The sequence below is a fragment of the Rissa tridactyla genome, chromosome 4 (assembly GCF_028500815.1).
Source record: "Rissa tridactyla isolate bRisTri1 chromosome 4, bRisTri1.patW.cur.20221130, whole genome shotgun sequence".
In the NCBI taxonomy this organism is placed as follows: domain Eukaryota; kingdom Metazoa; phylum Chordata; class Aves; order Charadriiformes; family Laridae; genus Rissa; species Rissa tridactyla.
The window spans coordinates 93064883-93086081 of NC_071469.1; the positions used below are offsets into that span (position 1 = coordinate 93064883).

General features: G+C 55.3%; 1 protein-coding gene across 15 annotated transcripts in view; it reads right to left on the reverse strand.

Annotated features, from left to right (window-relative positions):
• The window catches only part of ANKRD11 (ankyrin repeat domain containing 11), a 159044-nt gene that overhangs the window by 12102 nt on the left and 125743 nt on the right, over window positions 1-21199 (reverse strand). For 14 of the 15 annotated variants that reach the window (XM_054199225.1, XM_054199236.1, XM_054199228.1 and 11 more), the window contains 5 exons: window positions 20825-20963; window positions 4374-4544; window positions 2978-3181; window positions 926-1068; window positions 322-469 (listed from right to left, as the gene is read on the reverse strand). In XM_054199225.1, coding sequence (XP_054055200.1) covers window positions 322-469; window positions 926-1068; window positions 2978-3181; window positions 4374-4544; window positions 20825-20963 — 805 coding nt within the window. The other variant, XM_054199240.1, reaches the window with a different exon arrangement.

Here is a 21199-nt window from a genome sequence, read left to right on the forward strand (position 1 = left end):
CGAGCTGGGATATTTACCCGTATTTCAAAGGTAAGACATCCATTTACCTGCAATTGGCTTCCAATCCTACATCTGGATTGCACCAGGCAAGTGATCTCAACGTAGGGTTCCAGGGCAAACAGCTAGAGCTCCCGGAGCTAAAGGCTGGTAGTTATGTTGTCTGAATTTGGGTTACAGCTACAGACGGACTCCTGACCGTGGCAGCAGCGTGTAGACATTCTGACAAGAGTCTAACTTCACTGTCCTCTTTACGTCTCTGCATTAACAGACAGCTGCAGGCCACAAACATCACTCCCACGTTCACAGAAAGGCCAGTCTCACCTGTTGAGCTCTCTTCGCTAGAGGGGTACGTGGTCTTTCCCAGGAGCAGATTCACCATGGTGGGAGAATTAGCTACTTTTAAAGGTGTCTCGCCCTTCCTGTTGCTTTGATGAGGATTCCCTCCGTAATGTAACAACAATTTCACCACCTGAAAACAGAAATTGAGACTTGAAGGCGCTCACCGTGTTTCGATTCCAGGCTTTTTGTGCAACTTTCATATATAACTAAAAGGGGGACGTCCTCCAGCTAGAAAGCAGTCTGTCCTTGGGATGTGCCTTACCGTACTAACAATCATTGCTAAGAAAGGAGTCAAGAAACAGCAACACAAACCAACTTGGGCAGGAAAGAAGGGAGAAGAACAAGACACAAATCCATGCTCCCTCCCTCTGACGCCAGAAGAAGAATGAACTCTCCCTCTGCACAGAAGAACACCGAGTAAAACACTCAGCAGCACTGGGGCAGGGAAATTCTTGCCCGCTACGTGGCTGATCAGCAGCAAACGATAATAAAATAACAACCTCTTTATTTGCGCAGTTCGGTGCTTGAAGCACAAGGGGAAAAAAAGTCATTAAAAACACAGCTATGAAATCCAGCAAAAACCAACCTTGAAGTGCCCGTTATTCGCTGCGTCGTGCAGCGGGGTGTCGTCATCCAACCCCTTTGTGTTGACTTCGGCGCCCGCAGCAAGCAGCTGCTTTGCAACATCGTAGTAACCCCGGTTGCACGCCTCGTGCAACGCCGTCCAGCCTGCAAGCAAAGGGACACTCAGAACACGGTCATCGCCTTCACGGAGGAGTTGGGAGACAGTGAAAATTAACCTCCATCCACAGACGCCAGCGTGTCAAGGGCTCTGTGGCTCTGATGGCCAAGAAGACGGTCTCGTTCGCCCAGCTGCCCACGGCACAGCAGGCAGAAACCTGCAGCTCTGCCTTGCTACGCCAACCAGGCGGTAGTTAAATCAATCCCGCTTTTCCCTCTGGTCAGGCAATGTGCTGCAGACAGATCATCTGCCAGAACGGACACAGCCCCGGGAAACGGAAAGGCACAATTTTATGGAGGAAATTAAGAGAAACGCTGATGCCACTTGGAAGTCAGGTCTCAAATCTTTTCCTCTTCCCGCTCCTCCACAAGGGAAACACGGCTGCCCAGATCAGGACTGAGCCCTGAACTGCAGACATCGCCCTGAAACATCCCCCACGCAGACCTCACAAACGTTTTCTGTGTGTTCTCCAAAGCAAGCGGCCATGCCGCCACATAACAGGCCCCCGGCTCGAGGAGAAACCAAACAGCAGGTCTCCACAGTAACTGTGGCTCTCGTTCTCAAACAAACCTCCAAAGAACACAGAATGAAATATTTTATCATGTTCAAACAGACTATTTTTAAGCAGAAACTGTTTTGAAGTTTCCCAGCAATTGTGCGTGGCTCCTTCGGTATTTTGCTGATAGCGTCGTGGGAGCTCATTCCGTTACCTTCACTTGGAGCATTAAAAAGGGGCACCTGTGACCAGAATTAATCACAACCGATAGTTCAGTCTAGCGCTGATATTAATCATACAGGCGGAGGAACATGCGTATCTATTTATAGCCCCGAAATCGTGTGAAGAGAACAGCAGAGAGCAAAGTCAAGCTCTGGGACGTGCTGGGAGAAAGGCTGCCTCACGCTAATTCAGCCCCATCGTCGGCCGGGCGTGCACGAACGGCACCGCTCATCATCTCACGGCCGCCCTCTCATCGCAGGACTTGGGGCCGTTCCCAGCCCAGGCTCCGCTGCGGCCGCAGCCCCACATCCAGGCTCATTCCCACCACCAGAAGCAGGAGCTCGGCAGCACTGCTGAGGAGGAGGAGGAGGAGGAGGTGCTACTCCTCAGCTGCGGCTCAGGACAATCAGTGTTTCCTCTCAGTTGGGAGCCTGACCTTGCCCTTCACATTCGCACTGCTCCCATCAGTGGCACCCCCACGTTCGGTACTTAAAAACAAATCCCGGAACGCTGCAGGCATCAGCCATTCAACTCTGCGGCAATGATTTTACAAACCCACTCTTTCCAATACTTTTGTGCAAACGATTTCTTGTATTTCAAGTAAAAAACGAGCTAAAACAGCCCGACCTCCCTTTGCAAATTCCCCTCCAGAGTTCCAAGACAGCTCCCATGTGGAAGGGGACAAGAAAAGGTGCCCCTGCCCACGGCAGGGGGTTGGAACAAGATGATCTTTAAGGTCCCCTCCAACCTGAACCATCCCGTGATTCTATGAAAACGGACCAGAGGGTCCCGGTCACCGTTTCGGAGCATGGAGCCACGGCAGCCCCAGGGATCGCTATGGATCAAGCCCAGCCCAGCACCACAGCCCCAGGCGGGAGCATGTTCAGCGCAGACAGGACAGCCTGGGAATTTAGCTGCTTTTCAGGGTTTTATTATTTTGACAAATCTGTAGTAGTTTGTTTGGGTTTTTTTTTTTAAAAAGGACAGCAAGACTTTTTCCTCCCCAAAGGGCAAAATCATTATTTTTGGTTAATCCCCTCTTTACAAGTAGCGAACCCGTGTTATAAAGAAACTATTTTCTCTGGTAGGAGCCATTCTCGGAGGTGGAATGCGCAACCAGGTGGGAAAAGGTTCGGATGCGTGGGCTGCCGTGCCAGGACTGCCAGCGGGCTGGTTACCTGCAAAGTCTTTCACATTGACATCTGCACCCTCGATAATGAGCTCCTTGATGCGCCGGGCATCTCCTCGGATGGCAGCTCGATGCAGCCGAGTCTCTCCTCGCTCGTTTCTCTTATTTACTTTATCTTTGGTTTTGGAGGCAGAGTTAGGAGTTCCCTTCTGACAAACTGTAGACTGAGAGGGATGCTTTGGTGTTGTGTCAACTGCACGGAGAAGAGAAACAGAGTCAAGAACCGCATTTCAAAGGAAGCCCTAAAACCCTTAGAGGGAGCTCTTGCAACGCGTTTCATCTCGCCTCTCCCCAAAACGCTCACCACAAGGCACCGAGAGGCAAGGGAACCTCTGAAGTCGATGCGAAGACAGAGGAAAGCCTGCGCCTCTAATGCAGACAGTAATTGCAGGCTGCCAAAGCCCACTGGAGAGAACTGCAGTCCCTGCAAAGACTGTAGGCAATCCCATGATTTAGGAGCAGACAATGAAGCTCCTCACCCTAAAAGCTCATTTCCCAGGGGAAGTGGCCTTTTACCAAGTACATGTGAGGTCTGACAGCCTCGGGAGGAGACTGCACATTTCCTGGGAGAACGTCTGAATGCTCTGAAGACAACACAGCTTTTTGCCTTTTTTTTCCCCGCCCAAGTAACAGCACCATAAGCAGCTAGACTGGTGTTAAGAACAACAAAACACGTGGCTAAAAGCTGCGATGTTTGTGTGTAGGATGCAGATGTGCGCATACAGATAGCACAGTGCCTCTAAAAACCCCGGGGGGGTCATGTATGCAACAGATAAAAACTATTAAAATACAAAATCCGTGGTAAACACATTCCAGCTGCTCTGCAGCTCAAGTTACAGTTGCACTGGTTACACGTCTCATCCCTCTCTACAAGGAGAAACATTAAAAAACCCACAGAGGATGGCATTTTAACTTTATTCACAATGCTCCTTCCCTGAGTTAGCCTGAGATGCCAGTGGAAAACAGGAAGCTCTGACGTGGAGGAGGCTCCCATGGAACCGAAGCTCTGGTTAAGCAGCCAGGGCAGCCTCGGCGGCAGCCTGGATTCGGCCCGTGGGACATCTCCTGCTACTGCCTTATTCTGGAAGAAGGAAGGGCAGCCACAGCCCGTGAATCCCGGCAGCAGCCCGTGCCTGGAGTCACTGCAGGAGCGGGTGTCCCGCTGCCCGGCTCTGAGAGCAGGGAGACCCCATGGAGCAGCGTATCACCCGCCCTGTGCCACGGCGGGGGTAGCAGCTCATCTCTGTGGCCAGCGAGGAGCTACCTGAACTCCCTGGTGACCCCGTGGCCAGGCACCGAGGAGTCCAGGTATTCGCGAGCCTCTCGCCGCAAGCTCACACGTGTTCGCCCACACCACTGAACAAAAACCACCCTCTGGACCTCACCTGGGCTGTTTGCAGACTCTTCCGCTGTCATCTGCATAAGGAGAGCGACTTGCTGGCGCTCGGAGAGCGGGTAGCCTGCCCGGATCCCCGAAAGGCCCATTCCGAAGAGCAAGCCAGGCTTTCTGGTGGCGGGCTCCTTTTTAATCCTCTTCCGCTCTGGACCCTGCTTTTCTGTGGCGCAAGGAGACACAAAAACACAAGCCGTCAATGTTGCCGTAAATGAAAACCGCGTTCGTTTCTGAGCAAAGTGCTAACATCTCTCCAATTCTGTTTCCATATCTCATAAAAAAGCCTGCGGTGAGGGATGCATCCCTGAGGTGGGAACGCTGGTACCTGGGGCAGCCGCCTGGGCTCATGCCACTGTGCGTTGCAGTGGGGACGCACACCGTTCCTGCTGCCCACCAGCTCCTCCGGCAGCCTCTCCTGGCTCCTTCCACCAGTTCTGCCCCCACCAACAAACAGCAGGGCAAGAGGGAGGGAAGAGGTCGTTGGAGGGGCCGCTGCCGGTACTGTACCTTCCATCTTGCTTCTAGGAGCCTCCATTTCATGCCATGGTGCTTCAAGGAGCGTACGCAGCCTTACACCACCACGGCATGGACTGAACTGGAGGCATCTAAAAGCATCCACAATGAGCGCTAACAAGATAGAGGCTGACAGCTCGGAAACGTTGCCATCGTACCCCCTCATCATCATCAAACCGAGCACTCTGCGGTCAGACCATCAGCGCCGACCGAGGCGGGACGGTGCTCGGGGGGAGCACGGGGCTGGCCCTCTGCTCCCAAAGAGGCTGCTCCCAGCCTAGCGCAGAGCACCCACCTGCGGTCAGGCCAACGCCTGCTTAGCCACATCCGTTCCTGCATCCCTCTAAACCCCTCCACAAACAAATGGGAGGGGAGGAAAAAAAAACCAAACCTTGTGCCCGGCTTGTCATCCCCCGAATCCCAGCCTGAGACTCGGTCTCCTAAATCCTCCGGCTACAACGGCAGGTCCTGCTGAGGGACTGAGCACGACCGCCTCTGAAGCCGGTATTGCTGCTGGCACGCCAGTGCACAGGGATGAGACAGAACCCCAGCCTCTCCCTGCACCTCCAGCCTTGCTCCCAGTGACCCACGCAGCAGCCCCACTGCGAGCTGGTGAGAACTGGACGCCGCTGAGCACCCTGCGCCTGGCTGCCTCCCTCCCCGCTGCCCGGCTCAGCCCAGCTCGCACACCTAACCTCTGCGAGAAGTCTCATTCTACAGCTTCCCTCGAGGATTTTTTCCACTTTCCTTTATGCCAGCATTGACCCTTTTCCCATCCAAGGAGAGTCAGCAGCCTGGTTTGCTTCCTGGTTGACGCTGCCCGGTGGAAGCACAAATCCTGCTGCATGCTCCGCAGAGCCGCAGCCACGCCGGAGCCCCACTGCGGGCATGCGTTGGGCGAATAAAGTTGCAAGGTGCCAGTTCAGGAAACAAAAATTAAGTTTCCCTTTCATGGAGCCAGCCAAGCAAGAGCGACACAATATGTATCTGCAGAGCAGCACGGCAGCTCCTTGCCAGCAGCCACGCTGCATCCCTCCTCCCCAGCAACTGTCCTAAACCCACAAAGGAGCATAAGGAAGATACGGTGCATGCGAGTGGAAAATCCAGCTTTGCTCACATCTCTTTCTAAGCACCGATATAGTTTGTTTATAACCGGGCTGACCGCGGGGCTCTTCCAGCGTGCAGAGGGCTGGTAACGACACTCTTAGCCGCCACACCTACCAAAGTTATAAACGCAGGCGAGTGGCTCCTGCCCTCACATCGCGCGCTCCAGCGCCAGTTCAAATCACAGCTGGTTCAACGCTGCCCGAGAAACCCGAGCAGCACAACGCCTCGCTGCATCCCCGACATAACGACAACACCACGTTCGGTCGAGCTGTTCAAAACCTCCCGCATACACAGAGGCTCCGTTCTCGACCCGACGGCACTTGCTTTTCAAGGGAGCAAATCCCGCCTGTGGCTTCGAAGCACAAAGTAAAAACCTTATGAACGAAAAGGAGTTTTGACTCGCACAGCCCCCAGCCCCCAGGTCCTGCCGGGCTCAGCCCCAGCAGGGACCGGTACTCGCCAGGATGCTGCCAGGAGACACGGAGGAATCGAGGGGGTTATTTATCAGAGCAAGGCTGCGAGTATCTGCTCCCTCCGAAGAGGAACGCTGCGACCTTGAGTACTTTCACGTGAGCTGGCTACGCCGATACGGCACGCCAAGTCTTCCAGCGAGATAGCACCGGCAAGGACTACTCAAGCGCTTGACTCTAGACACGCTTATTGTTTAGCTGAAGTTATTTTGAGAATCACAGAAAGCGTTAGAGGAGGTTTGCAAACAAGTAGATGTCTGATAACACTCTCCAAGAAACAAGGTTTAATTCCCAGCAGCCAGGGAGGGGAAAATAACCACTCAGTCTCTGCGCCCAGACCCCAGCACCCTGAAACTGGGAGTCACAAGTGTGTGGGGAGCTGTAGAGGTCCAAGAGGATTTGCAACGGATCACGTAGATACCGGCTTAATACGAGGACGAAGGGACTAGCTGCATCCAGGCTCTGCCCTACCAGCACCCTCTGCCAGGGCAGGGCCCGGCAGCCCCGCGAAAAGGCAAATCCTGTGACCTGCCAGCTCTAACCCAGCTCTGCTCATCCAGTCGCATTTGTCATTTTGTCAAATTCAATGTGAGTCACTGGCACGCGGCCACCAGCAGGACAGAGCCCGCTCTGCCCCTGCACAAAGTCCAGCAGGTCAGGCGAAACCGCCAACGGAGGGGTTTAAACTCAGTCACCGGACTTTGCGCCGAAGCACAGGTTTCCTCGTTCATTCACCAAACTGCCAGCAGAGTAAAAGTCTCCGGCAGACGAGGGCAGCAGCGTGTGGGGACATCTCCACTGCTCCAGCTCGAGTCATGCCGCTTGCGTCTCCCGCGCTCCCTCAGCTGACGAGCACGCGGCTCCAAAAACCTTTTCCTTGACCACGCACAAAGGTGCCGTCCTCCGCTGGCCTCCCGCTGCAAAGGTCTCATCCAGAGCAGATGATTTCCATCGGCCCCCTGCACCTGGGATCCTGTACATCTGAGAAATAACAACTCCGTACCAGGGAACCTCCCCAACCAGACGGCACAGGCCGCCCCTCTTCAAACACAAGCCCTGGAAACACATCTGTGCATTGATGGAGAATCACAGTCTAATTCTCCGAAGCCCCATTTCAGTCATCCTGGCAGCCGTAACAGAGCTAGGAGATGAAATCAGATCACAGGAAAGTGGATAGTTTTTTAATGGCTTAAAATAAAATTAAACTCAATGTGCTTACGGTAAGAAAACAACTTAGCCCAGGCAGTTCCAGGAGCCACACCGCTGAGCAGCGCATCCCACCAGGCACGCTCGCCCCGAGCACAGGGACACCTCATCCGCAAACACGGCGGTTCCCTGCTCCTCCTGGGGCTCCGGAGATGTGGTTAAATCCCACTTGGCCAGACGGTGCGTAAAGGCCTGGCTTCTCCGCACGCCTCGGCTCAACAGGCAGCTCCTGGCCACATCCAACCATGCCACGAAGAGGAGGTCATGCTGGCTAACACCCCCGCCGGCGCCACCGGGCAGCGTCCCTGAAGCACAAGCGGTGTACACGGTAGAGGGCTGCACCACCCGTATGTGCGGAGCCACAATTAGAATGGGAACATTTTCATTAATATTACTCGGCTGCTGCAGGTTGTCAGCATGAGCCCGTGATTTGCAAAAATTGATTACCAAGTTCAACCGAAACCCCCTAAACTCCTATTAATTCTGCAGTTGCAGAAGTTTCCTCCTCCACAGAACATTTAACATTAAAAAGCATGTGATCAACAAGATAAAAATAAATTGGAAAGCGACTGCCGCGTTCTTGCTCGTTGTGGTGAGGCGGCGAGGGCTGGAGGAGGCAGCCGAGGACTCGGGCTCGCGTGTGCTTCCCGGTGGGAAGGCAGCATCGCCCGGCGCTGCACAGGCTCCTGGCGATGGAGGATCTCATCCAGTCCTGCACTCCTCCGTGCCTCCTTCTGCCCAGCAGTAAAGGGATTTCCCCCTCCGGTGCCGGGGCCTCGCTCACCCGTTCCCCCGCGGCCTCCCCGTGGGAAGGCAGCAGAGAAAAACAGCACTATCCCCTTTGCGATTAGATGCTCGTCTGCCGGCTGCCGCAGCGCAGAGGTTAATCTGACTTCTTTAAGCGTTCGGGGGGAAGTAGGTCGCTGGCTGCGTTTCCTGCGCCGGTTGCATAAGGAGCGAGGCAGGGCCGGGCTCTGCCCGGCATCCGACGGCTCCCAGCACCGGCACATGGGCGCAGGCAGTGCGGCAGCCCCACGCTCCCTGCACGGCACCACAGCCGGGCAGAAGGGAAGCCTGCAAGAGGGTCTGAAACGTGAGTGGGAAGCATGGAGAAGGAGCTGCTCCCAGCGGACGCGTGCCGTGCCGCCGGCAGCTCCGCTTCCCATCCTCAGCCTCAGCAAAGCTCCCGGCAGGATCCTGCTCGGCCTCGCGTGAGCGAAGTGACCGAAGGCTCAGGGCTGGCTTCCCTGGCCAGAGCTGCAAACGCGTTTCGTTTCATTCTGCAAGACTTTACCCTGAATCCCGATTTAAAAGGGGCATCTGCACAAACATCTCCGCTCAACGGCTTCAAGTGCCGCTGGCTCCTGCAGGCTGCTCCTTCTCCTCTAATTAAACGCTTTTCTGTAACACCTTGCAGCAAATTAAGAGAAACGCTCACAGTGGGTAAATACCTCAGCAAACAGGAACAAAGGTTATTTTCCACTAAAACTCCTTTAGCGAGGCTGTACGCACGCCAGTCCCTCCACGGAAGCACAAAACCCAGAGGTACAAGGGGGTGTGCGGGCAAGGAGCCCCCCTGCCGCGGTTATCTCACTGCCCACCGTCACCAGAGACGGTGGCTGGACCGCGCGCACCGATCCCAGTGGGAAGGACGACCACAGCCACCCAGGGACGCGCTGCGTGCCCGCCCGGGGATGAGCCACACCTCCGTTTAGCTATTTTTAAAGCAGCTCATTTGCTGCTTTTGCTTCACCCTTCTGCAAACCTACAGAGCAAAGCTTCCGCCTGGCGCTGCCGTGGTTTAATTTGGGGATCCTGCTCGGCTCTCCCCTCGCGCTGACACCAGCAGGAACCGCGTGCACAAGCTTAAAGGGGAATAGCGGGATGTGAGCAGAGCTGCGGCTGCCGAACGCAGCCGGGGAACTGCTTCTCCTTCCTTTCATCACACTAAACCCCAAGAGGCTCGCGAAAGGCAGAAGAGGAGCAGGTTCCCAGGACAAAGGGGTCCGAGCATTAGCCCGCAGGTGGTTCTCGTGCCCAAACTAGACTCCAGGTGATGCGATGCTCGTGCTGCTGCAACAGGGAGCACAAATCTGAGGCTGCTGGAAGCCCGTCTGCAGCTCTGCGGAGGTCCCAGGGCAGGTCCTGCTTCTCATGGAGGCATTCAGTACCAGCTTGTAGGGCTGCAGGGCAGCACCATGCAGGCTGAACCCCTGGCCCCAGCCGGAACAGGAGAGAGGAGAGAGGCCGGGAAGGAAAGGGAAAAGGGCTGTGATGGAAAATCTTTCAGAGATTTCTCGAACGCGCGCTGTGAGATGCTGGCAGGTTGTGGGGATGGGAGCTCCAACCCGGAGCTGCGGCTGAGCAGCACAGCTCCTCGCTCCCCATGAACGCGTCGTACCCTGTAATGCAAAAAGCATCTGTTTAAACTGCTCCGACATGACAACACACGCATATAAGGTGGTACCCTGAGGAAAAATACCATTTCCAAATAAGCAGCTCACGCTGAACATCTCAGCACTGCACGGAGAGACTGACTGTTGGCTCGCCGATGAGTTGGGATTTTCAACAGTTTATTTGCCAAGCAAGCACACAAACAAAAGATCAATAAGAATAAATTAGAACGGTACAGACAGCAATAGAGACTGCATTGCACCCCCAAGAGACCGCACAAGCCTCTGCTTTCCCCATCCACATGCGTAAGAGTGACTCATTTTTACTGCAGGAGTTGTAGGGCATAAAACGTTTTGGAGCGTGTCAGCTCAAACCGGGGGAAAAGCAGGTTTAACCTGAGCGCGGGCAGCCCGGAGCCCCGGCGTGCGGATGCTTACACACGCTCGCAGGGCGTCTGCAGACACGGACCAACATGCGCTGAAGAAGACCGATCACGAGTCAAAAGGTTTACAGCAGCACGATACAAGCACGTCCCAAGGCTCCGCGGGCACCCCAGAACTTAAGGACCAGCACACAGGGCGGTGCCGAGGGGAAGGATTCGAGGCGGCGTCGCTGCCGGGGCACGGGGAGGACACCAGCAGCAGGTTAAGCGCAGCAGCGGTGTGAAATGGGAAGCGGCACAACGGCACGGGCAGATAAACAAGAGAGGGCAGCAGGGGAGCAGGACAGAAGCCAGGCGAGCGCGAGGCTGCGGAGAGCACGGCGAGAAGGGCAAACGGGGCTGGCACGACTGCACGGGGACCACCATAAAGCAGAGGAACACGGCGCTCAGGCTGGAGAGCTGCACCTGAAGGCCAAGGCAGGGAGGAGGCACGCTTTGCACCACGAGTCCACGGATGCGCCGCGGAGCCTGCAGCACAAACAGACTGTGGGGCAGAGTTGGGAGATGGATGTCTGGTTAATCAGCCAAACGAAAGCAGATGCCAAAAAGGAAACTGAGGAAAAGCTGTCGCAGGGTCTGCTTCGGCAGAACGGCACGGAAGGCGCCCTGAGCCGCTCCCGTACGGCGGCGTGCTGTTTCCTAATGCGAAGGATGGAGCGGGTCCAGAGACAGAGACTCACCCTGCACAGCTACACTGAAAGGATGGCAGAGCCGTCGGCTTCGACAGGAGCAGAGAAGACGTGCCGGCGGGAGGGAACAAGCCCATTTATAACCACATCAGGTCACTGCGCGTGGAACTGAGCCCACACTCCTCACCGCTCATCCCAGCTCCCCGGGGACGAGGGATCCGCAGGCCCTGACCCAGTGGTTGCAGTATTTTTAAAAGCATAATTTGGCTAGAAAGGTTTAAGGCTGCGCGATAGGCTGCGATCCAAATACTGGCGTTTTCCCTAGACTTACAGGACAGGCAACACAGTTGTGCAGAAACGTGTAAATGCATCTTCTCACCAGAGTGGCCACTGGCTAACAAAGTGCTGCCAAGGAACCGAGAGGTTTCTATCAGAAACAACAATCTCCACATTAGAACGCAAATAATTCCAAGAGAGATCGATTTTCAGGTCCAAACCTTTCATTTCCCAGGAAACAGAAAGAGCCGGAGGAGGGAGGACGGGGGAGGAAGGCTCTGCACAGCCGCCCGGCCAGCTCTCCCCTCCCGGGAGCTGGGGGCAGGACGCTCTGCAGACAGCACTGATAAAAGCTCTTGTATTAAGGAAAAAGCCATCATTGATAGATTTTTGGTTCACAGAGACACAGCACACTGCAACCTCTCTCTCTGCATGTTAAGGAGGTGATGCGGGGGGGAGGAGGGAGATTTATGGCAGCTCCTGTCATAAAACGACCTGCTTTTCCGCACAGCACTTCCCAGATGGCTGATGCACACGGGGAGTTTCTAAGGGTGATCTGAAGGCTGGTGTTTGCCAGTTTATCCACACTGTACCGGCATTATGGAGCCCAGCTAGAAACGGAGAAGCTCTGACATTCACTCTCTGCCTGGTTGCTAGGTGAGAACAGTTTCTTGACTATTTTGGTAAAAGGACTGAAATTATACAACCAAAGAAAGACCCAATGCAGCACAGAGTCCCCCAGCTGCACACATCAGACCAAAGCCAGCGACAGAAAACGCGCACAAATAACAGTTTCGTACGCAGATGCATTTTTTAATAAGCCAGCAATTTGCTTCTCACGGATTCCCTCGCCAGCCTCGCAACTTGTGACTAACAAGCCCGTTCCCATGCAATGTCGCTCAAAACACTCGCAGGCATTAGGCAACCCGAGAGCCGGCTCCAGGAGAGGACGATGGCTTAGGTCATCTGATTCATCAAGCGTTTTCTAACCTAGTAATTAGCGTCACATAACATACTCGGGGGATTAGCACGAAGGAGGCTGAAAAGCAGGAGGGGTTTCAAGCTCCGAGGCCAGGTCCTGCTGACCGTACTCACGCTAACCCCGGTCCACCAGCAGCACCTCCCCGGCCGGCTACGAGCCCCTGGGCTCGGCCTGGGGCACCCGCCAGCCCTTCCGAAGCCAGGGAAAGGTCGGTGTGCGCGGATCAGCTCGGAGGACTCGGCTGGGGTTTTCTCTCTCCCCTCTTCCCCAGAAAGCAAAACCCTCCTGTGCCAAGGCGGATCCTCAGGGCGAGCGCTCGGGCGCTCTGCAGGGGGGCAGGGGCAGCCACGGCACCTTCAGCGGTAGCTGCTCCGGGGGTACGGCCGCTTGCTAAATAAATGTATCATGGGGTGTAAATAAGTTGTGGGGACTGCAACCTCAGAAACCTGTGGCCGGGTTGGGAAGGGACCTCAGACTCGGGGCAAGGAAGCTGCCAGACACGCCAAGTCAGAGGGCAGCTGGATGGACGGACATTGCCCCAGCCCTGTGGCAGCACCAGCCCGTGGCTGGGGGTCACCAGCACCCCCCCCAAACGCCAGCAGAGTGTGACGGGCAGCCAGGAGGGGTGGCAAGAGCGGGCAAGGGGCTGGGGACACGGAGTAGTTCCACCACCTTCTCCTTCCCAGCTTACACCCACTTTGTTATTCAAGAACTTAAAAGCATGGCACTGCTTTTGTTTCTTTTTTCAAAGCAAGAGACAGAAATAGCTTAAGAACTTTCACATTTCAGATGCGGGGCATGCCGGGCTCTCAGGCCATGTTTTCTAGTTTTCTTCCCCATCCAGAGTCTAGCAACATCTCCCGCCCCCGAGCTGAGATGACCATCAAATGCCACAAGGCCACAACAGACGCAGATGCTGCTGCTGTTATTTCTGTCGGCACGGGAAGCTGCTGTTCTCCATCTCCAGAACAGGACCCTCCTCCCGCTCTGTGCCTTGTACCGTGGTGGGTCCCGCACCTCCGCCATCCCTGGCGCGCACGGCATTGTCACCGCTGCCCGCCGTGACATTCGGTTCAACTCAAATAACTGTAGCAACAACAACAACAACAACAAAAATATCAAGCGATGCTGAGAAATCCCATGACCCGAAGCCACAAAGCTGCTAAACCACACTCCGACCCGCCCTCCCACCCCGGCCGGGGACTGAAGTGGCAACGCTGGAGTCGGAGGCAGTGCCGCTGGGGGACAACCGGGCTTCTGCTCAGCCGGGAGCCACTGCCGGGCTGATGGCGGAGGAAGGAGGCAGCTCGACACCACTCCCGGACCCGAGGGCCCCAGCTTTCAGGTTACCACCCGCCGGGTTTAAATGGCATCCAACCCACCAAAGACCCCCTTCGGCAGCACTTCCAGCTGCAGGCAAAGCCCTCCTGCCTCCCCCTGCTCCCCTCCTCGGGGAGGCTGTCGGGAGAGCTCAGGTTTGCAAAGCACTCGGCTCCAAGAGCTGCCAGAGACATGGAAGTCTCGTGACAGAACACTGCAAAATTAGGATTTCTCTGGTGTTTTGGGGAACTTCCCAGCAGTGAGGCGTTTGGCTGCAGACTAAAGCTGCCGAGGTGAGGGGTGGGCACCCCAGTTGCAGCTTTTGTCGATCAAGAGCAGCAGATGCTGCGCCAGCTCTACACGGCCACGGCAGCGAGCAGGAGCACAGGATGGCTCCAGGGCCCCTGCTTTTAAGAATACATTTATTTTAAGCCTGGGTATTTTTTAGCAATGGCAGGGTTTGGACATGATCTGGACAAAACTGAGCTGCTCTCTTACATGCACTGGTTTTATCACCAAACGCATACAACCAGGCCTCGAGATTCTGCACAAGGAGGAGCAGCGGCGCAAGTCATGGGGCTGAAGGCACGAAAAACCAGCAGCAACCCTGCAAAGGCAAAGCAACTCCAGCATATTCCTCACTTCTCCCAAGCGAATCCTCAGAGGATTCTGCACCCAGGGAGGTAAGGGGGCACCCAGCACTGCTGCGGACCCGCAGTTTTCACCCAGCCTTGCTCAGGTTTTTCCAGCTCGCAGGGAGAGCTCTCGGAGGCCAGAATTAACTCACAGGGCTCGGAGATCTGTATTAAGTCCTAACTCTCCCCGATGATGACTAAAGGGCTGGAAACCAGCGCTCCACCTCGAGCCAAGGGACTCGAGTGACAGCCTGACATCCAGCTAAAGAAACTGCCCGCAGTTATTAGTGGATATATTGCATTTGGCGCTCTGGACCGTGCATTTCAGGGCTGACCTTCGAGCAGCACTACCCGACGGGGTCCGCACGACGCAGAGCGGTAAGAAACCGTCCCGTGCGCAGCGTCGGCGCCGCAGGCTGGGCGGGAGGCGGGGAGCACCCAGCCCCGTGCCGGAGCCCGGTGCCGTTGAGTCAGCCATGACTCAGCCGCTGCGCCCCGCGCCAGCCGCCCCTGCCCTCCTCTGCCGACACATCCCCGCAGGTGGCTTCCCAGCAGGACCGTCCCCTTCCCCCTGCCATCTCCGCAGGATGCTCCCTGGCGTGCTTCTTAATATTACAATTTTCTAATTTTTTTTTTTTTTTTTTTTTTAAAACGCCTAACCTCCTTTCAGCGCAGCACACAGACGACGAGCTGCATGAAGCCTCAACAAGCTGCTGAAATTGCTGGGAAAAAAAGCTGGCTTTACTCGTTCGGCGGCTGCCAGGCAGCACGTAGGCTCTCGGCAACGTCTGTGGATGTGGGGAGATGCCGCACGAGCGAAAGGAGAGGGAAGGAGAAATCTCAGGCAGAGAGCTGCTGCTCCCACAGTGCTGGATCCTGTAACATGCAAAGTCTGGAGGCTCACAGCTTTATGCAATTTTTTTATTTTTTTTTTTTTTTACTAAAGATAGTTTATTTAGTTAACTCTGAGGAACCTGAGAGCCAGAATTGTTGCTCTAGAAACCATTTTGAAGGAGATAATTTTAAAAGATGTAGCACTGAACCCACTGTGCCCAAACCATACACTTCAAGCAGTGCTGGCCAGCAGCACCTCCCGCAGCCCACGCCGAGCCCGTCTCCACACGGGAACAAACTGGGAGCGCTGGCTCGGGATCAGGGCGCAGCAAAGGCACGCTGCGCTGGAGGCAGGCTGCTGCAAATAAAAACAGATCAAGACCGAAATCGCTTACTCGCTCGCTTTGTGAAGACATCAGCACTCCGCCAGCAGCGCGCGCCCCTAAGCCAAGGCAAGGAGCGGGCTGCAGCGGCGGCGTCATAGAATCATAGAATCATAGGGTTGGAAGGGCCCTCTGGAGATCATCTAGTCCAACCCCCCTGCCAGAGCAGGGTCACCCAGAGCAGGTTACACAGGAACACGTCCAGGTGGGTTTTGAATGTCTCCAGAGTTGGAGACTCCACCACCTCTCTGGGCAGCCTGTGCCAGGGCTCTGCCACCCTCAAAGGAAAGAAGTTCCTCCTCATGTTTAGGTGGAACTTCCTATGTTCAAGTTTGTGCCCATTGCCTCTTGTCCTGTCCCCGGGCACCACTGAAAAGAGCCTGGCCCCATCCTCCTGACACCCACCCTTTAAGTATTTATAAGTGTTGATAAGATCCCCCCTCAGTCTTCTTTTTTCCAGACTGAAGAGACCCAAATCCCTCAGCCTTTCCTCATCAGAGAGGTGTTCCAGTCCCCTAATCATCTTTGTAGCTCTCTGCTGCACCCTTTCCAGCAGTTCCCTGTCCCTCTTGAACCGGGGAGCCCAGGACTGGACACAGTACTCCAGGTGCGGCCTCACCAAGGCAGAGTAGAGGGGGAGGATGACCTCCCTTGACCTGCTGGCCACACTCTTCTTGATGCACCCCAGGATGCCATTGGCCTTCTTGGCCACAAGGGCACATTGCTGACTCATGGTCATCCTGTTGTCCCCCAGGACTCCCAGGTCTCTTTCCACAGAGCTGCTCTCCAGCAGGTCAGCACCCAACCTGTACTGGTGCATGGGGTTGTTCCTCCCCAGGTGCAGCACCCTACACTTGCCCTTGTTGAACTTCATAAGGTTTCTCTCTGCCCAGATCTCCAACCTGTCCACGTCTCTCTGTATGGTGGCACAGCCTTCCGGTGTGTCAGCCACCTCACCCAGCTTGGTGTCATCAGCAAACTTGCTGAGGGTGCACTCTATCCCCTCATCCAGGTCATTGATGAATATATTGAACAGGACTGGACCCAGTACTGACCCCTGGGGAACACCACTCGTCACTGGTCTCCAACTAGACTCTGTGCCCCTAATCACAACCCTCTGAGCTCTATCTTTCAACCAGTTTTCTATCCACCGTACTGTCCATTCATCTAACCCACACTTCCTAAGCTTCCCTATGAGGATGCTGTCATCCCTATGAGGATGCGTCAGGGAAAGGCAGGTGAGATGCCCCACTCCAGCATGAGCGAGGGACCGGGGCAGACCTCTGTCCCCAAACACACACCTCCCCCGGGAACACCTGGGTGCAAATGGTAGCTTAGGGCTACCAAGGTGATGAGGGGACTGGAACACCTCTCTGATGAGGAGAGGCTGAGGGATTTGGGTCTCTTCAGGCTGGAAAAAAGACGGCTGAGGGGGGATCTTATCAACGCTTATAAATACTGAAAGGGGGGGTGTCAGGAGGATGGGGCCAGGCTCTTTTCAGTGGTGCCCAGCGACAGGACAAGGGGTAACGGGCACAAACTTGACATGGGAAGTTCCATCTCAACATGAGGAGGAACTTCTTTCCTTTGAGGGTGGCAGAGCCCTGGGACAGGCTGCCCAGAGAGGTGGGGGAGTCTCCGTCTCTGGAGACATCCCAAACCCGCCTGGACACGTTCCTGTGCCACCTGCTCTGGGTGACCCTGCTCTGGCAGGGGGTTGGACGGGGGGATCTCCAGAGGGCCCTTCCAGCCCCACCATTCTGTGATTCTGTGAAAAGCCACGCCGGTGAGGGGAGGTACGGGTGATATGAGCACGCGAGAGACGTAGGTTAACACTCGCAACCTGCCAGCGAGGGGATGTGCCACTGCAATAAATCAGGATGAGGATTCACGTTACTGTTTGAACGCTTAAAGAGGGGACAAAATACCCCAGTACAGGCAAAAAGAGAGCTCTCCCAGCTCCCACATCCTTACAGCCAAATTCCACGCGGCTGTGGAACGCCCTAGCAAAATTACCCTCAAACAAACACGACGGCCTGTGCGCAGCAGCCCGGGAAGCACGACCGCATTACAGGAAGGTCAACTCCGCAACTGGCACGGCGAACGACGATGTTGCAATCTCACTTCTCACAAGAGCTGAAATCAAAGTTTAGGAACAGAACAAGAAAAAGCAGCCTCCCCCCTCCACCGGGGACGCAGGAAAGTGGCATTTCTGCCCAGGGAGCGGGGAGGTGTCGGGGGCTGTGGGGTGGGTGCTCCGCAGCCCCTCTGCTGGTGACAAAAGCCCATCCTGCCAGCCATGCACTGCCAGAGGTGTGTCGTTAGACGAGTGCCGCGCTGATTACACGTGCACGGGCTCGGGGACATCCCTCCATCCCTGTATGACAGGGGCAACTTCTGTGCACCTACAAACATGCCTCCACCTGCTAAAGGAAAGCCAGGCCAAGGAACAGAAGGGCCTGAAACGCCCCGAGGTTGCAACGGGGTGGTGCAAGAGGGGAGCAAGGTGCCAGTAAGCCTTTTCCCATCTCAAGCATCTGATTCCTGGAGTAAAAGATCTCGGAGAAGGGAAACCGGCTCCTGCTAAGTCTGAGTCTGCCTCTGCGCGTTTATCTGCAGCTCCCTGCTGCTATCTCCTCCCCAGCGGCTGAGTCACTTCCTCTCTTCTGTCTCCACCAAATAGGTTTTAGAGACTCGCCTACACCTTCCCAGCGTTTCTCGAGCCCAGTTTGTTTTTAAATGCATCTTTGAGCCCACTGACCACCTCCGGGCCCCCGGCTGTCCTGCGTGCAGGCAGGGAGCTGGGCCGCTGCCGCCCCTCGGCTCAGCCCCACCGCTTGCACACCCGCTTGCCCAGGAAGGACGAGCTCTGAAGAGGAAGGGGAAGACGTCTCCGAAGATGGAAAGCAGAGGGCAAGGCAGGAGCCCATGGGCAGGGGTGTCTCACGGCCGCGCTGCTGCTCCGCTGCACCCTGCAGCAGCCACCGCCTCTCCCCAGCAGCACTCCGCTCTCCAAACCCCGCTGCTCTCTTTTAATTTAAGTTTCCTCCTCGATGCCGCCAGCAGGAACATTTCTAACATCTCTACAGCCAGGGAGAGACCAGAGCCCTGTGAGAGGCAGCTAACTGCTGCTGGGGGGCAGGGAAAGCGAGCTGGTGGAGCCCTACCATGACATTTTAGCTGTCACGAGGGTCAGACAGCCCTGAAGCAAGTTCGGGTTTGAATTCTCAACCAAGTATTGAACGTGACAGAAACATCCTCGACAGAAAGCTGCAGCCATGGTTGTGGCTTATCAGCCTTGCCTTGCCCTGGCCACTCTCCCTCCAAAGGGGACGCCTCTGAATTGATTCAAGGGGGACACTACAGCACCAGGAACCGCGCCAAGCGCTCCCCACCCCGTCTGCTGGAGAGCGAGGGAGGATCTCCCGTGTCCGGCTGCCACCCCATCTGCTCCCCGACGGCCGGGGGCCGCCCCTTCTCCCACAACCGCAAACCCCCATTTATTCATTTGGCGATGCCCGGGGCAGCGGTGGAATCACCACCCCTGGAGGTATTTAAAAGACGGGCAGACCTGGTGCTGAGGGACGTGGGTTAGTGGTGGTTTTGTCAGAGTTAGGCTGATGGTTGGGCTCGATCTTAAAGGTCCCTTCCAACCTGGGCGACTCTGTGATTCTATGAGGCACTCGCCCATCTGCATGCCACCAACGCAAACCTGACGCTTCATCCCTGCACGCAGCCATCAGTACGAGCTGTCACTTAGTGAAATGAATTAATGTTTTGAAACCTTCTCTCAGGGCAGGGAGTTCAGCAACTGAATTACCACTTGGCACACAGAAATCCGCAGAAATGCTGGGCCAGCCCCAGGACATGACACCATGTGTCCTCACTGTGGTGGCTGCATGACCCAGGCGGCACTCGTGGCCTTTTAAAATCTGCCCTCCCGACTTCTGAACCAGGGGAGACCGGCCGACAGTTCACAGAAGCTGACGCACCGCGTCCCACGTCAGACCGCCTCGCACGCTCACCGGAGAGTAACAGCAAATACATCTCTCTCACCATTTCTAAGCACATCCACAACTTTTAGTCCATTTTGTCTCTTGGCACAATTACTGATCCTTACCTGACCGAACTATTTCCAAATGCGGATTTCCTAGAAATGTACAGAAAGGACCTAAGCAAACCTCTGCCCATAAAGCCGCAGCTAAGCCCCTTGCAAACAAATAGCATTATTTTCTCCACGTCAAAGTTTTGCAGCAGCACTTCCCAACTGCTTACAAATCAATCAAACAGCCCGTTCGACGTCTCAGTAGCTACGTGGGGCCACGGTGGCCAAAAGCCGTGTGTGTCAGGCTCTCTTCTGCCACGAGATGCGACCTGCCTGACCATGACACAGCCAGACTGAAACACCCACTGCAGCACCAACGCTTCCCTGAGACCAGGCGCGTATTGAGGACGCGCTGCTCAGCCACGCGGCAACCACCGAAGCCACCCTGGCAATCCCAAGACCAGGGGCCAACAGGTCACCTTAATGTCCTTATTGTCCTGAGAACCACCTGCACCAGCCCCAAGGAGCCGACCTAAACGTTCAAACAGGCCCAGAGGGCCACATCACCGAAGCCGCACCTCCAGCCCATCAGTATGGCCTCCAGGCAGTTTTACATGTTTTTGACAGGACCTGTGTGCACACCAATTGGAAATAATCGTTCAGTTTTAAGACAGAGAAGTACTAAGAATTTAAAGCCCCAAAACAACAAAACGTGGCTAGAGGCGTACGCAGAGGTATTTACACAGACATACGCGTATATCTCAGGTTTACTTTACGCAGATGCACGCAAGCTCATTTTTTTTACTGCTTATAGTTTTTCTTTGAAAGAGCTTTATTCTCTTATTTTCCAAGTTCTTACTAGCAGGCCCAGCACTGCTTCTCGGCTTGTCTGAGCTGCAGTTCATGAACTGGACTAGTTCGCAACAGAGGAGAACGGACCAGCAGCCGAAGGAAGGGGTGTCTCCTCACAAAGCCATCTCTCGGTCCAGGTAAATACAGGACATAAAGGTCTCAATCCACTCAGCTCCGGATGTGTACGTGCATACCACAGTAGTCGCCCTCTTGCCCACACGCCTCTTCCTTCAATTAAAGTACGCAGGAAATGTGATACAGGGCTTCAATATGGATTGCCCTTCTACTGGATACTGTGTGCTCCCCACCAGCCCCAACACTCACGTTTTGAGGGCGGAACATGTCATTTCTGTACCTGTATCCGAGTCCTTTTGATCTCCATTTGTTCCAACAGTGAAAGGCAACTTCCGTTTGGTCGCTCGCTCTTTCACCTCTTTGCCGCCATCGCTCCGGTCCAACTTTGGAGTCTTGGTTAGAGAAACTTTATCTTTATCCTAGAAAGAGAAGAGACCAGATTAACAAGAGTCTTCCCCAGAGTGTGGCCACCTAACCCCCCAACGTCCTGCACCAGCCTCACGCAGCGCTTGTCCTCCCCTTTCTACTGTGGGTTTCCGGCATTAGGGTTTAGCGTCTTGCCTCCACGAAGCTAAACCACCACCAGAGAAGAGCACGGCCAACCAAGGCTGCTGCGTGGTGCCAAACCCGCAACCAATTCACGTGAAAACCAGGG